This window comes from Micropterus dolomieu, linkage group LG03, assembly GCF_021292245.1.
Source record: "Micropterus dolomieu isolate WLL.071019.BEF.003 ecotype Adirondacks linkage group LG03, ASM2129224v1, whole genome shotgun sequence".
In the NCBI taxonomy this organism is placed as follows: domain Eukaryota; kingdom Metazoa; phylum Chordata; class Actinopteri; order Centrarchiformes; family Centrarchidae; genus Micropterus; species Micropterus dolomieu.
The window spans coordinates 8,805,591-8,821,848 of record NC_060152.1 but is presented as its reverse complement, the minus strand read 5'-3'; the positions used below and the strand labels follow the sequence as shown (position 1 = coordinate 8,821,848).

The 16,258-nt window shown below is 38.5% G+C and overlaps 2 protein-coding genes across 2 annotated transcripts; one reads left to right on the top strand and one right to left on the bottom strand.

Moving 5' to 3' along the window:
• The first annotated feature begins 57 nt into the window (after positions 1 to 57).
• Positions 58 to 6,096, top strand: LOC123968949 (B-cell receptor CD22-like). The gene is made up of 10 exons (XM_046045993.1): positions 58 to 153; positions 375 to 743; positions 827 to 1,123; positions 1,451 to 1,708; positions 1,793 to 2,053; positions 3,277 to 3,543; positions 3,642 to 3,938; positions 4,042 to 4,132; positions 4,327 to 4,396; positions 4,799 to 6,096. The coding sequence occupies exons 1-10, from the start codon at positions 108 to 110 to the stop codon at positions 5,021 to 5,023; spliced, it is 2,181 nt and encodes a 726-aa protein (XP_045901949.1). The 5' UTR covers positions 58 to 107; the 3' UTR covers positions 5,024 to 6,096.
• On the bottom strand, positions 5,644 to 15,743 carry si:dkey-24p1.1 (uncharacterized protein LOC556718 homolog). The gene is made up of 17 exons (XM_046045991.1): positions 15,612 to 15,743; positions 14,742 to 14,816; positions 14,230 to 14,640; positions 12,624 to 12,884; positions 12,007 to 12,258; positions 11,517 to 11,777; positions 11,131 to 11,424; positions 10,172 to 10,465; positions 9,439 to 9,705; positions 8,926 to 9,183; positions 8,676 to 8,757; positions 8,514 to 8,577; positions 8,280 to 8,419; positions 8,018 to 8,075; positions 6,911 to 7,005; positions 6,767 to 6,824; positions 5,644 to 6,401 (listed from the first exon to the last, which is right to left on the bottom strand). Exons 2-17 carry the CDS (start codon positions 14,788 to 14,790, stop codon positions 6,192 to 6,194), a joined length of 3,054 nt encoding a protein of 1,017 aa, XP_045901947.1. The 5' UTR covers positions 14,791 to 14,816; positions 15,612 to 15,743; the 3' UTR covers positions 5,644 to 6,191.
• Positions 15,744 to 16,258: the final 515 nt, after the last annotated feature.

Below are 16,258 nucleotides of genomic sequence, written 5' to 3'. Positions count from 1 at the left end.
TAATAGTTGAATCATATAATCAACAATAGTTAACAAGAAAAAAAATACAGATTTTTGTGTGTGTGTCCAATCATCTCTCAGTAGGATCATCAACCTGACAGAAAAGCATGACAGTTGCTGTTAAGGTTTTCCTTATATGCTGTCTTCTTCAAGGTAGGCTATTCCACATTTGAATGCTTTCTGGATATCTTACAAATAAACTTTTAGTCTTAACATTTATTTTGTGTGGGTGTTAATAAATTTTAGTTTTCCTTTTATAATTAATCAATTTCTAGGTGTTTTGTTACAATTTATGACATGTACTACTTGTTGCGATACTTCTTTTGGGGTTAACTTTGGCTGGTATTTATTTTGTTGCTATTGTTTCACCTCAGGTAGCTTATGCCAACACTGGGCAGCCTTCATGCCTCAGGCAGTAGAGGGACTAAGTGGATCCTGTGTGATCATCCCCTGCACTTTCAGCTTGCCCTCAAATTGGGATCAATACCTGGATGATTCGTGTAAAGCCATTTGGAAGAGAGGCAGCTGGAGTCGAACGCAGGTGTTTGATTCCAGCTTCACTGGAGCAATTTCAAGCTTAAACATCCTACAAGGCAACCTAACGGGGATCCTGCGTGAGAAGGACTGCACCACCGTCTTCAACAACCTGCCATCGAACCATTATGACAGCTATTACTTCAGACTGCAGTGTGACAACGCTCTGAAGTTCAACTTTCCATCAAGCGTCGTCATCACCTCTCAAGGTTTTAGTTTGACTCTTTACACATGTAAACCCACATCTTTTGGTATCTCTCTTGCCATTTTGCTCATTGTTTTTACGCCTCAGATTCACTGCCTAGACCTACCATCACTCCATCCAGGCTGGAGGTAGAAGAAGGCACTCCAGTGAGGTTGAACTGCTCGGCTGTGGCTCCCTGTCCCATTCTTTCTCCAGCTCTGACATGGATCCCCAGTATAGGTGACACAGAGGAGAACATGGAGAGTAAATTTGTCACCTCTGTTATGAACTTCACTGCTTCTTACCTCCACGATGGACAGAAGCTCTTGTGCACCGCTCTCTACAACCGACAAACTGGCAACAGTGACCTTTTGTATGAAAAAAGTTTGACCCTCCGTGTTCTTTGTGAGTATGTTTCTGGCATTTTTATCTCTTGTGGTTAGCTGTTATTTCAGATCACATCATGCAGAATCATGTCATCTCACTTTATATCATGTTGTAAAAAATCTATTAGTATGGTTGTTATTCCTTCTTCGGCATAACTTGCTGATTTCGCCAATGAATAGTTTGACCCTATCCTTCTGTTGCTCTATGTCTGCTTGGTGTGAAAAGAGGCAACTGTTTGCTAACATAATCACCATACCAACTTTATAGAGTGATGATATGTCAGTAGCCAAAACATCTATTCATTCAGGTATTTCACACATTTAGATTTTCAAAATTGTCTTCCAGATCCTCCAAATAATACATCAGTCAGTTACTCTGGTCCTGTAAAAGAGGGCAGCTCAGTGACTCTGATCTGCACCGCCAACGCAAATCCACCTGTGGACAGCTACACCTGGTACAAAGTGGATGGAGATCAGGTCGCAGCAGTGGGTTCTAAGAGGAGGCTTTCAACTACGGTCACAGAAGTTGACAGCCATTTTTACTGCAAAGTCACTAACAGATATGGAGCCCAGAACTCATCCATCACTCAGATCGATGTGCAGTGTAAGTCGTAGTGAAACAGAAACACAGACGACAAATATTGGCCAGCAGCATGGACTGAACGCATATATTTATTTGTTTTTCCAGTTCCTCCCAAGGAAACCACGGTAATCCTCGACCCTAATGGTCCAATACTGGAGGGAAGCTCTGTTACTCTATTCTGTAGGAGCCGTGCTAACCCACCTGTAAGCAATTACACCTGGTACAAAGATGATGAGGAGGATAAGGAGCCTGGATCGGTCTTAGTTATGAACGGTGTTGATCCGAGCCACAGTGGTGACTACCACTGTGCAGCGAAAAATGAACTGGGAGAGAAAAGTTCAGCACCGATTCATCTGGACATTCAGTGTAAGTTCACTTCACACAGTAACGACATTGATTTAAACTAACAACAAAACTGTATGTTCCCAGTGTGTTCCTATGCTGAATATGGCTCTACTGTATATACAGCTGTGGTCAGCCAAACATGATTTGAGGCCAAGACTCAGTCACAGGGCAACACTACGGTGTCTGGACTGCAGACAGTAATGCATTGTCACATTGCGTGACAATCCTCAAAATCCTGTCTATGTCAGTAGACCATCATGACTGAGCTCTGTTGTGCGTCCACATGTGTGCCCGTGTGTTAATTTATGTGTAGTTGTTTTGTTTGGTTTCTGTCCTGATTTAAGATTTAATTTCCAACCACAGAAAATGAAAAGGTTGTCTCAGTTTACTGAAAAGAAAATTTAAATTAATTTTATAAAGACCATGGAAGGATTTGTAAACCTTTATAGTATCTATGGAACACAAACCTTTTGATTTCTCTGAATAGTTTCTTTTATTTTGCTTTTCATTGTGAAATAAAAGTACTGCAGCTTTCATTAATTGTCCACCACTTGTAAATTGGTTGGTTTGGTTTATTGAAAAGGCGTGACATTGTATAATTCACATAATTGGAGGTATGACAAAATATTGCATCTTAATTTATTACCCAGTACATGAGGCTAAATTCCAAATATGTGGTGAATCAAATAATTCACCTCATGATGTTGAAATTCAGTTTTGACCTTGGAAAAAGCAGTTGAAAAACACCCTTACCACAATGTTCATTTAATGAGCAATAAGCTTCATCAGCAGAAACCATTTGCACAGTTGTCATTGAATTGTAGGGACTTCTTGTCCATGTTGGCTTAAAAGTTGAGATTCAAAGTTAATTCACAACCTTGAAGCATCAGAAAACCTTCAAAAAACCCTTCAAAAAATTGAACAGGTTTTTGTCACCATAACTAGCTGTTTTTGTTTTACTGTCACCCTGTGCTGCTCACATGTCCAAGAAAAGGAGTCCAAAGCCCAAAATTGTGAACATTGTCTTTTTCCATGTGAGGTGTATTCTCATCCACCCCTCTTTTTTTGGTAGAGGTATCAGATTGTGTGCACAACTATAGTAGCAAATCAAATTGTGAATTTACAAATCACTACAGCTCGAAAACCTGTCATGGAAAAACCTACAAATCACTTGTTGGGAAAATTCTGCAACAAACATGCAATAACAATGGATGCAGAACTAACAGTAACCATTTCTTTTTCAGATCCCCCTAAGAACACCTCAGTTTTAGTTGACCCCTCTGGTCCAGTGCTGCACGGCAGTTCTGTAAGTCTGACCTGCACAAGCATTGCCAATCCAGCAGCGGTTAACTTCACCTGGTTCAGAGTGGCTGGAAGAGAAAAAGAGATGGTGGGCTCTGAGCGAGACTACATCTTTAATGCGACAAAACTCTCAGAGGATCAGTATTACTGTGAAGCTTTGAATGTCCATGGAGCTGAATACTCAGAGCCTGCGAACCTTGATGTCACATGTGAGATTTATTTATCTGTTGATTCATTGGAAGCTTTTATTTTTCTCAAGAAGTTTGACCAAGCAGGTACAAATGGCCAATTACATTATGTGTCTCAGTTGTTTCAGAGATCCTGCCTTCTTCCAGCTGTGTCAAGATTTTATCTCTGATCCGATGTTCCTGCGACAGCCAAGGGAACCCGCGTCCGTCCCTGGTTTGGGAATTGGCCGGGGAGCCTGTCAATCACTCGGCTGAGATCCCAATCAGAGAAGTTCCACTGGGGAGCGTGGGCATGAGGAGCCTCATCACCTTGTACCGTCTGGACGAAGACATGCCCTCTCTAGTGTGCCTCAGTGTCAACTCACTGGGCTCTGATAGATTTGTGTTCAATGTGTCCTCCAGCGAAACTCAGCTAGGTAGAGGAGTCTACAGAATGCTGCATTTATGTCAGACTTTTCTTCTGTATCATATGCCTCTTTCTGGATTTTCTGACTGATATGGTTTGTGTGAACTTTTCAGGCCTCCATACGGTGTCTCTTTTGATCGGCTCTGCAGTGGGAGCACTGGGGATGCTGCTGGTGTGTGTCCCACTCTTACTATTCTTTTGCAGGTAAGACACACAGCTGAAATGACACCAGCAGCTAACGCCCTAAATACAGCACTGTTACCAGGACATTTTGGTTTTAAAATGAGACAGAAACACATTATGAGGTTGACTGGTGACCAGGCTGGCAGTCAATTTCAGTGGGAAGACTTAATCATAAGTGACTGTACATATAACAGTGACTTTTATGTTGGTTGTAGGAAAAAGAAAGGAAGCCATTCACCCGACAAGGGATTGGTGGACACTTCAGACATTTTAGTTACGAATGAGGTGAGTTTATGTCCTTGCACACATGACCATGTGTATGTTATGAGAATATTAAGTGTCATTGCTGTGTGTGTGGACAGAAATAGTTCTGGGTGAGTTTAGTCTGCAGTGACTGGTGGCTTACATAAGACATACTGCACGCCACCCACTATCTATCATTTTAGTGTCAAAAACTTGCTCACTGTAAGCTTGAGAAAAAAGTACATTTTTATCCTACTACTGCACCATCCCCATCTCTGCTCTCCATACATCAACTTTATAGTGTACTGTCAACCCTGACCAAAATCTAGGTAACTCTGTATTGTTGAGTCTTGCTTTCTAGATAACAGGATACAATGTGTAATGATGTTCTTTTAACAGTAGAGTGGGTGTCATGTAATTGGGTCTCCATTTGTTTTCCTGTAGACCAACTGTTCACAAGTGGATGTGATTTACACCAATAAAGCCATTCTGGAAGAGGAAGCAGTAGTTCAGGAAGATACTTTGCACTATGCCAACGTGGACTTTGCTAAACTCCAGGCCAAGTCAGAGGGTAAGCTCGGGGAAGGGGAGATCAGAGGCCTGGCCTCCAAGACGGCTGAGTATGCTGAGATCCGTCTGCACTCCAGAGCAAGCAACGGAGGAGATTGAAATGAAGAAGAGACAGTTGCTGACACTTATTTGGGTCAAGGGAAAGTCTCTGATGATCTCATAGGACTGGTCGATGAAAAGGTCATGGCTTAACTTTGGGGGAAAAGATAGCTGAAACACAGGTTTCTGGGCTTCAAACAGCCGCAGCACTTTACTATGTCCCCCTTCAGTTTCCAGAGCCCAGCTGAGCAGAACAACCTCGTAAAGTCTGCAGCAGTGGAGATAGCAACTGCGCTACAGCCATCCTTCTTTAAAGCGAGTAATGCCACACACGTGTGGCTTCAAGTTGAGCTCTCAACTTTTGTCACAGTAACTGTTTTCTGTCAATCTTTCTTGTGTCTCTTTACTGAAAAAATGCCTAGCAAACAAAAAAATACATGAAAGTGATTTTGAATACATAAGGTGGGTAGCTACCATAGGATACAGATGTCAGAGCCACTCTGCATGCTGGGTATGAAGCTTCAACCTCCCTACAATCAACCATAATAAAACCAATAACCGTTCCACCACATTAATCATGCAGCTGTTTATATTTAATATTTCACTACTACTTTTTGTCTTACAGTTCTGTTAATTTATTATTTAAACTAATTGTGCAGAGTTTAAAAAACAGGGGGACATTTGTGTAACACTTTTTTATTGATCATTTTGTATTTGTTTTTGCTAAAATGTTTATGTTTGTGCATGTTTATAAAACCTAAGAAAGCCAATCTTTTCATACAAGAGCTGAAGTCAAAGCATGTTATTAAATGGATCATTATGCATATAGCACATTGTTTGTTTCCGAAACAAACCTAAGTAAAGCAGCTGCTGCACAGCGTTATAACATTACAGCCATGTCATCTTGCACTGGAGTATGTTAATAAATGAAATAAACAGTAATGCCAAAACAGCTTACAAATATGTACATTTGCCCACACTTTCCTTTATAATTCAGTAGTTTAAACAAAAATGTTAAAGCTGAGCCTCATTTTACTTTAGATTGCATGGGCTTGGATTAATCACTTTCCTCTATTTCCTCCATGTTAGGTACTTGTTACTGCACATTAATATAACGAAATGTAATATTTTAGGAGTGGAAACATTAGAGTGATAAAAATAAACATATTTAATAAACAACAGTTGATGATTTATTAGAAACATTGGGCTCAGATAAGAAGATCTTAACTCAGATTTTGACCTCAGAGTACTGAGTATCTTCTTCATCAGAGCTGCTGGAGTCACTGTTGGCTGTCCGATGTCCAGGCTTTGCCGTGATGTTCACCTGTGTATAATTGAGATCTGCTTCATCTTCACTGGTGTCTGTGTCATAGTCCAATGGATTTGGAGACTTGGCTGCACTGAAGTTCTCGTACTCCTCCTGTCCTTCTTGTTCATTCTAGGAGGATAACAGAGATCTTCACCAGGTCATTTGTCATAATATTTGATGGATTCATTTATATCTGGATTTTATGCACAGCAAGGTTCATATCAACACACATTTGATGCTTGTAAAAATTTGATGACGTTTTCCTTGGTGAATTCACTTTCTAAACAGGAAACATCTTCTTTGCTACAGCATCGTGGACACACGTGTTCTAAAAATGACATACTTCTTATTTTCTAGAGTTTAAAAGTAGCCCTACAATAATAATTTCCTGGAACCACATAAAATATAGATCCATTAATATCATTTAGACATTAAACGATGCTTTCATGCAATAAAATAGACCAGGAACAGAATGTGGTTCATAAGTTTCTGACCTTTTCAGTTGGCTTTTTCATGTACACCATAGCATACACGACATTCTCTGGATTGTTCCTAGAAAAACAAAATGTAATCACAAAATTTGCCATGTAATATTTCTTTAATTGTTCTGGTTTTATATGAAAAACATAAATTCTTACTTTTGCTTATTTCCAAAGTTTAAACTTGCATAGTTGAGAGAACCAGCCTCTGTGTGTCCACTTTGCTGTTTGATTGGCTTTTGTGCAGAAGGACCCTGAGCAGATGCAGACAGAAGACATCAATGAATGTACAGTAGCAACTGAATCATTTCATTCATGCCTTAAAATGGCAGCTGTAGGTTGTCCGGTGATTCATTGCTCCACAATACTGAATACTGAATGATTACTGTTCTGACAAACAGTGAGGAGGGCGGTACAGAACACTGGGCAAAGCAAAAGCTTGATCATTGAAAGATGCATCCGGCTGTCTAAAGTAGAGCTCGACAAATACTGATTTTAGAAGACCGAGGCCAACGCAGATGTTTGCATAGTAGTTGTTTGAACACAAATATGTCTTGTATGTGGTAAACTGAAATTGCATGGAGAATTCCTGATGATGTTTTTTTTTTATCAAGTTATTGTCTTGTTTGAGATCCCTGTATCTTGTGCACTCAAGAATTCACCTTTGGGATTTTGGGGGCTTTGTATTGCCAATTTAACTAGTTTAAGTATTGTTTTAGAATTTATGAGGATTTTACTTACAGGATTCAATATTTCTGCTTAAATTTTATACTTTGCATTATATTTAAATCCACAATATTTAGAGCTCAGGGGGGGGAAAGTTGGGATACAGCGGACCTCTGCTCACTAAAACACAACTGAAAAAGTGATTAATCGCTAAAATTCCTATAAGATGTTGAAGATGGACCATGTTTGGGCGATTTGATCCAGTTCCACACTGAGTTAACCCCCATAAACACCAGTTCCTATATTTATAGCATTTTTAATTTGACCCTCTCTGCTTGGTAAAACATCCACCTCTTTCATTCTCAATGCCCAGTTTCTGAGCCCAAGCTGAGCTAATGATGATGAAATCAGAGTTTTTTTTCTCATACTCACGGAAGACATTTAACAGTCTCAGTAGTACTCATGACTAGTACTTGTGTAAACTTCCGTGTAATAAAGGCCAACATACTGTAAATTCTACTTCTTGTTTTGTTTTTAGTAAAGTCTCTGCTTTCATTTGTTGTTTTTAATGATGTTGTTGCTTTGAATTGCTTGACTCACCTGTTTGCCAGCGGGCAGATTCACAGTGCAGTAAACACTGCTGATGTTGGATACAGGCCTGTGGAACAACATGGCAATAAGAATAAAAGCATGCATATTCACTGACTATGATAAATGACAGGGCAGGCTGTCATTGTGACCATTCATGTCTGAAGGATCTTAAATGGATGCTTTGACTCCAGCATGAGCAGCGGCACCTTGCTCTCTGCCCTACAGAGCATGCCTTGTCCTGGGTGGGGACAGTGTGCGTGTGGCTGCTTACGTGCTGTCTGGATGAGGCTGGCGTCGTTGGGCCTTTGGACGGCATGGCTGGTCTGGCAAGAGGTCATCTCTGCTCCTGCAAGGCTCTGCCATGATGGGCTCGTTTATCAGATTCCTCCTCCTAGGGCTATTCCACCAACTCTGAATTGGTTTAATGACACACACAAAGATATTTAATTTTTGTCTGAAGTTGTTTAATAAAGAAGCTGAAAAGGTTGCACAAATAAGTCATCACCAGAAAACCAAAACAGGGCGGTGTGTTCGTAGTTTCATGATGAACTGATTTGTTTCTCTTGCGTCTGAAAACATAAAAGGGACATGACAGTGATTACATATGCCAAATCATCTGTGAAATGGACAGATTTTTGGTAGGAAACATTCTGTTTTCATAAGTTACCTGTAAACAAATAAAATTAAGAAAATAATGAGCAGGACAATAAACACCAGGATGAAGAACATCAGGGCCTTTTTTAGGCCTCCTGTGGTTAGAAAATACAGAGCATCAGTATATAGACAAAGATTTGTGAACAAATAGTATAGTTTTTTAAACTGATCTGATTTTATCAAAGGAAATAATCTGTTTTGACAAGTCTGATTTCTCTGTGCCTCTAAGACCTCTCCCCTATAAAAGATAAAAATTCACTCACGGTCAAACAGCTGGACTGTATCAGAAGAGCTTTGGCTGATTTCATTTTTTGCGATGCAGTAGTATTCTCCCGGTTGGTTTGAATTCACTGTGTAGTTCTGATTGTCAAACACTTCTACATCCCTTCCCTCTGTCTTCTTGTACCATGAATATTGTGTGGCTGGGGGATAGCTTTGAGCACTGCAGCTCAGCAACACAAAGCTTTTCCCATCAGAATACTGCTCTGCTGTTCTTATAATCTTTATGTGTTTTGGAGCATCTGTGCAGCGGCATTTAGGAGAAAGGGAAGCAGAACAAAAATATTTACTCAAAATCTTAGTGTCCAAAGACCATACTGGAAAATGACAGCACAACCGAAGACATATAGTGGCTTCAGATATATTTTTTGATTTTTATGCTCTCTTAAAAAATAGAACCCAGTAATAGAAATTGTTGTGATTATATATATTTTTTTATTAGAAGGAATTTAGAGCAGAAATGTGATTCTGACATACACTATAATATGTATACTCACACTTGACTTTAACCTCGGCTTGCTGAGATTTTCCAGTTCCAATTATATTACTGGCTTCACAGCTGTACAGTCCACTGTCAGAAGGACTGACAGACTTTATAGTGCCGTTCCAATTTTTGATGATTTCACTCTTCCCATCAGTCACCTTCATCCAGGTAACAGACGTCACTGGTGGCTCGGCCCGGGCACTGCAGTTCAGTATCAACTGCGTGGTTTCACTCACGACAAGACCAGGCTTAGCTTGTACTGTCACATCTCTGGGACGATCTGCATTTACCAAAAATATAGTAAAACAGAATATTCAGATCTAAACACAGTCTGATTATGTCAGTTATTATGGCTTGTAATCACTATCAGGATCCCAAACATTTAATAACTGGTTGAATAAGATTTGCATAATACACATTTAAATTTTGTCAGAATGTAGTTATTACAGCTCTATAAATAAATGAATCATTTTACTCAATGGTGGAAACATTGAAAATTAAGTTAAAGTACAATTCTACACAGAAACTGTAAAATTGCAGTACAATATTTGAGTAAATGTAGATACTTTCTTCCACTAATTTAATGACAAAACCACTCGTCAACTAGACACATAATCAAAATGACTTCATCATGGAAAAAATAAACAATGTAGTTCTCCTTTGCCGTGTGAAAATCAAGTTAATGGAAAATTCTGGCTTTGATGATTTGTTTGATAAGCAAGATAATGCCCCACCGAATAACTCACATTTCACCACCATCTTCCTTTGTAAGCTTTTGCTTAAACCTTCATTATTCTCTGCGTTGCAGGTGTAAAGGCCTGTGTCGGTTAAAGTTACATTAAACTTTAGATGTAAAGTGTTATGATCCTCATAATAATCATGTTGAGGGGAATGCCATTCTGAAGCCTGAGAATTTGATATAGAAGTCCTTGTCAAAGTCAGACGTGACTGTGGGAAGCTTTCAACGGTGCAGCTGATGGTGATAAGCTGATCTTCGATGACCTCAGCATCCAAAGACAGCATAGGTTCGGTAGGAGGATCTGTAGAGAGGACACAGCTGTGTGCTTGATTTTCAGGAGGATTCATTCATTTTTAAACATGTTGCATGACATTACAACAGCACTCCATAAACAGAAAGTCAACAACTGCCCTGAAAGCTTAAACATTTAAGAGTTTGACATTTTAGGAAATGTGCTTATTCGATTTCTGGGTAAGAGTCAATTGAAAAGATTGATATCAGATCTTATGTTTGTCCATTGACTATTAGGCTAAAACCAGCAACATGTTACCTTAGCTTAGCATAAAGACTGATGGAAAAAGCTGGCCTGGGTCTGCCCACAGGTAACAAAGTCAGCCAACATGTATCTATAAGATCACAAATGAATACATAATTTCTTGTTTATTAGATCCTAAGCACTACCCCTTTTCTTCAATGCACTAATCCCAGCTAGAGCTCAAACCGTTCTGTCATTTAATGTTACCTGACACATAAATCATGGCTGGAATGGCTAGAATAGTGTTGTGTGGTGGCGTGTGGGCCACTTTGTTTGGATCGGAATCTTTTACCACGTTTAACTCTCTGCCAGAAAGCGAATAATAATACTAAATAAGTGATGATTTCTTTGGTGATTGTTTGACTCAATCAAGTGTAAATGTTTATTTTTCTAATAATCTGTAAAGCATTTGAAGAAACACAATGACTTACAATGTACTTGTATGCACACAGGCTCACTATCCTCCCCTGTACCAATGGCGTTGGTTGCGTTGCACTTGTAACATGCTTCATCTGCTCTTTCTAACCTCTGCAAATGTAGACTTTCTTCATTAGTCTTGTACGTCCACTGTGGGGAGTCAGTCGGTTTATTTTGGTTGTAACGGTGCCAGAAGTATGTCACTGGGGCAGGATTGGCCTCAGCCCTACATGTGAATGTGAGGGGTTTGCCAACTTTCACATTATTACCATGTTCACTGATGGAAATAGTTGTCTTCATTGGGCGATCTGAAAGTAAGAAATAACATTTACCTTTCTATGTTGATACACTGATTTCAATCCTCTGACATAAATGCAGTAAAAGGAGCTGTGGAACTTACATTGAAAGTCAATTTCAAATGGCTGTGATTGTCCTTCACCTACAGTGTTAGTGGCCCTACATGTGTAGTAGCCTCGGTCTTCAGGCATGATTTGTTGAACAACATGTGTCTGCTCCTGACCAATAGCTGTCTGATCTTTATACCAAACATAGAACTTAGGTTCTGGTTTGCTTCTCATCACATAACATGTTAAAGTTATTTTATCTCCTAGATAAATTACAGAAGTCATTGAAGTCATCTTTACCTCAACTTGAGGCTTATCTGTAACAGAAGATTTCAATAATTATTAAGGTTGATCCACAATGTGAACAATCCACTAAGAATACTGGTGAAATACTACTGAAAAATCATTAAAAAAATACAAATTCTTATAAATACCAGAGCAAAATCTTTTTTTTAAAAACAGCAGTATATTACAGGAGTCAAATGTTTGAGAATCACAAACACACCAAATTAAATTCATTCAAGTAAAAACTTAGGAAGTACTCACATGTAACATTAATCATTATTGGGTTTGATTTACTGTTCCCATGTTTGTTGTGAGCTTTACAATGGTATTCTCCACTCTGTGAATCATTAATTGATGTTAAGGTCCATTCTGGCCCTGAATGCATTTGGTGGTCATTTTTGTACCAGGTAAAGGTGGGGCCAGGGTGGCCTTTGGCAGTGCAGGTGAGAGTCACAGACTGTCCTTCCTCGATGTTTCCAGGGCTTATTTCTGCCAATATTTCTTTGGGAGCATCTATGTCAACAAATTCAATACAAGCAAGGAGAAATCAATCTACATATAGCAAGCATAGGTGGATTGTTTACACAAATCAAATATATATGAGAATGAAGCAAACCTGTATTTGAATTTAGTCCCAGAATTTGTTGATCACATAAATTAGAGGTATACAGTTTGAGGTAAATCTCTACTGCTGTGTTTATAAATGCTATTTATGTGTAACATTTTACAGAATTACAAAAACTTGTATTGTGATATTTGGTGCAGGTGCAGGTGCAGGTGCAACCCTTAGTTTACATTTGGAAAGTTTATATCAGTAGTACATATTCCCACTGTTTTAGTGGACAACGCATAAATAAAGTCTCAATTCATGAACTTACATTCGACAGTTATGCTGACATTCCGGATCAAATATTTGTCTGTGTTGTTTTCTGTTTGGCATGAAAACTCCTTCCCATTGTCCTGCCAGTTGGCTGTAAAACTTGCTTTGGTGCTTTTCTGTTCTTCATGTGTCTGTTGTGAGTATAAATCTTGAATTTGTGGGTTTGAAGGGCATGAACTTAAAGTGGAGCATGTAAGTGTTATCCTGCCAGATTCTTTTACAACAGGTGGTGTCTCAAATGTGATCGGGCATGGATTTTCTGAAAATATGAAAATGAGACAATATGAGCAGAAACATAATGTTTATGTACATTTAACAAATACAGAATAGCCAGTGTTACTAAATTTTAATCAATACAGTATCACTATAAATAAATACTTTGTATAGAAGAATTACTGTATACTTTTTCAGCCTTAAACACACTGCCTAGTCACAGTGACTGAACTACTGACTTAAGCTGGTAAATTATGCCAAGTGGAGCTTGTCATAATAGATGTTGGCTGAGTCTTTCCCTATTTTGTGACTGAAAAGAAGGATCCCATAATTCTGTTCCACACAATAATAAGATACAGATCTTTAACAGCAGTTAATGTAGCAGTAAGAACTTACTATTTAGGTCAGGTACCTAAATATTGACTGCTATGTTTTGCCATTGAGTGTAATAAATGTGTAGTGAGCAATTCAATACAGAGATGTCTATCTCGAATTTTGTCTTTTAACAGGGAGAGCTTACAAAGCTACAGGTGCAGACTCTTCAGTTACAACAACTTCCTGTTTTACTACAAAACATTGAGATGCCACGTCACAGATCAAGGTCTTTTGATTGAGGTGGATCTGGTGAACCCACAAGTCAAGTAATACATCAAAGTGTAAAACATGTCATTTCCTCTTTCCAGTAGGGGCACTATGACTGTGACTGAATATTGGTATGTAGATGTCTTCAGGACAGGACTCTTAGCCGCATTCCTTTTAATTCCTAGGTTTTATTCTAGGTGAAACCTGTCGCCCTGTATGAGGCGCTATCAAGCCATTCTTCCACACCCGTGTCCAAGACCCATTTAATATGTAAATTTTAATGACTTTTGATGTGTGCAAAGTTTTGTGAGTTTTCAAGCACCTTAAAAAAGTGTTTTTAAGAGGCTAAAATAATTCCTTCAGTTGCAATAGGTAATTTGCAGCCGTTGCCGTGGCTAATTAGATCAGATCACATTAAGTCATTTCAAAAGCTATCACTTAGAAATTGGTTTGAGATAACTTCCTATAAGCATGACATCAGAAGCCCAGCGATCTGATTATTTTTGCTGATGTTTTAGAAATATAATAAAAAAGGACTGATATACTTTGTCGTAATTGTTTTCATATACTATTTCAACTTCACTTCCAATTCTCAAAATGTTGACGCAAAATGTGACTTTACTGAGTTCTTATAAAATTACAAATGGACAGCATGTTTATATCATATCACAAAACCAGGATGTTAATTCCTGTATCTGACTTTCCCCGACAGATGTAATCTTGTAATTTTCAAATTATTAAAAATGATTTTAAAAGTTTTCCTATATTCTATATTATTAAATCTCAAATCAACCAATCTTTGTGCTTACCTTCAACTGTGAGGTTCACTCCGTTAGTTTTCCATATTTCATAAGGAACAGATCCTACATATCTGAAAGAGTAGTTCCCGCTGTCAGTTTTGTTCAGGTTGCAGATCAAAATACTGCACTCTGACTTTGGTGTAGATCCGTAACTATTTCTCCAACTTGAAAATGGAGAGCCAGTATAATGCACTCTGTCTGCAAAGTCTGGACTGACAGGACGTAATGATTTATTTGTGCTATAAATGATAGTGGCATTAAAATCTTTTAAATCTTCATTCCAATTTGCATTCTTCATCCAAAACCAGTATAGACCAACATGATTAATGTTTTTAAGGACTGTGCATTTGATTTCAATGCAGGACCCCTCTTTTGCTGTCAGTTTGCTCTCTTCCAGTTTGAAGAGGGCACAAGAAAAATCTGTGGTGGTGAAAACACAAGTGTCAGGTAATGTGTATGACTTCAGTGCAAATGTGTTAAAAGCAAACAATGTTATCATAGTGAAGTAATAACATTCCTACTCTTTATCAGTGCCAGAACTACCAACCACCCGACTGTCTGAGCATTCATCTTCGTGTAGCATTAAGGTGTGATATCTGAAAACAACAAAAAAAAAACACAAAGCAAAAAAAGAGTGCGTGTACAGTATTATATACATCACAACACCACAGAACCTCCTCTCTTTTTTTTTAACCTCGTTAACAAATGGGCTTCCTCTTCTTCCTCTTTTTGTTTCTTTTTTCTGAATAGTCTGCATTTTCTTCCTCATTTTAAGATTGTTTGGGAATGCTCTAGCATTGCAAAAATGCAAGTTCTCTTTTGTTTTTATTCTTTCGTTTGTGTAGTTGTAGTTATCATGGTTGACACAGCAGAGACCAGAGGCCAAAACATACATCACATTTTAAGGCTTAAAGTTACATGTTCAGTTTCATTTTCCTTTAATACCTAAAATATGACTTGGAGGAAAATAGTTTATTTGACATCAGCTGTTTGTTTAAATCACTTTTGTCTACCTCACCAGCCATGCATTCAAACCCACGCTCCACCACGCAATAAATTAGTAGTGGTATAGTTCATTTATTTTACAGATTTAATATTTTATCCTTACAGTGTATTCATCACGTACAAATGTCAATGTAGACTTGTGGATACAACAAGATTACTTTTGCTGGAGAAAGTTCACAAATCACTAATAACTGAATACATTTTGTCTTTCAATTTCGAAAGTCTTAATTAGAAATCACTCGACTTTCTCTATCGTAGTACAAATCGTACGATCTTGATGATTGAGATAAACCATCACAGGGAGAGAGAACCTTTTCAGTTAAATTAGGCAGTCAACTAGATGAAATATTTTAGACTGAAAGACACAAAAGTAAGCTTGTTCTTACCTCAGATGATCCACTTATAGTAGTCCGTAGCACACACCATCCATCCTGAAGTAAGAATACGTTTAAAAACTGTGGAAAAAAATTCACAGTTACTTAAAATCTTGAATTTGCATGCCCAATCATGCAAGCCAGAGATCACAATTTTTTATAGTGGGACTGATGAAGGTTGTTCTTTCCCTTCAACTTGTCTGCTACTGTAGGCCTATGCATGCAGTTGAACTTCCTCTCACTTCCTCTATTGGATGCCTGTGTAAATAGTGAAAGTCACTCACTGTTCAGGGTGGGCGAGGTGAATAGGCACAGGGCAGAGTACAGTGTTTGACATCCATTTGCAGAATGTAGCCTACGCTGTATTTACAGTGTCCTTCAGTAGCCTACTGCAGGCTCATTTATGAGAGGGAAAATGTGTCAAAAGATTGACATGCAAAGTCAAAAGGCCTTAACTTTTTGGTTGAAAAATAATTATTGTCATTTTTGGAACATTAATCATCTGCTTTATCATGAGGACAAATATCTTCGGTCATTTTTGTTGTTATTTGGAGAAAATAGTGGTTTGTCATCAGTGAACGTTACAGTAGGCTACTTTGTCTTTGTTTTGATGCGCTCTGGAATGCCTTTGTTTGGCTGCGTGTCAAAGTAAAAAAAAA

What these genes read in the sequence shown, in the direction of transcription:
- LOC123968949 (XM_046045993.1), top strand. Translation starts at nt 108, where the DNA reads ATGACAGTTGCTGTTAAGGTTTTCCTTATATGCTGTCTTCTTCAAG. An exon ending in CGTCGTCATCACCTCTCAAG is followed by an intron (nt 744 to 826) that starts GTTTTAGTTTGA and finishes TTTACGCCTCAG; the next exon opens with ATTCACTGCCTAGACCTACC. An exon ending in TGCGAACCTTGATGTCACAT is followed by an intron (nt 3,544 to 3,641) that starts GTGAGATTTATT and finishes TATGTGTCTCAG; the next exon opens with TTGTTTCAGAGATCCTGCCT.
- si:dkey-24p1.1 (XM_046045991.1), bottom strand. Translation starts at nt 14,790, where the DNA reads ATGAATGCTCAGACAGTCGGGTGGTTGGTAGTTCTGGCACTGATAAAG. An exon ending in TGTCAGCATAACTGTCGAAT is followed by an intron (nt 12,259 to 12,623) that starts GTAAGTTCATGA and finishes TTGTTGACATAG; the next exon opens with ATGCTCCCAAAGAAATATTG. An exon ending in AAGGAAGATGGTGGTGAAAT is followed by an intron (nt 9,706 to 10,171) that starts GTGAGTTATTCG and finishes TGGTAAATGCAG; the next exon opens with ATCGTCCCAGAGATGTGACA.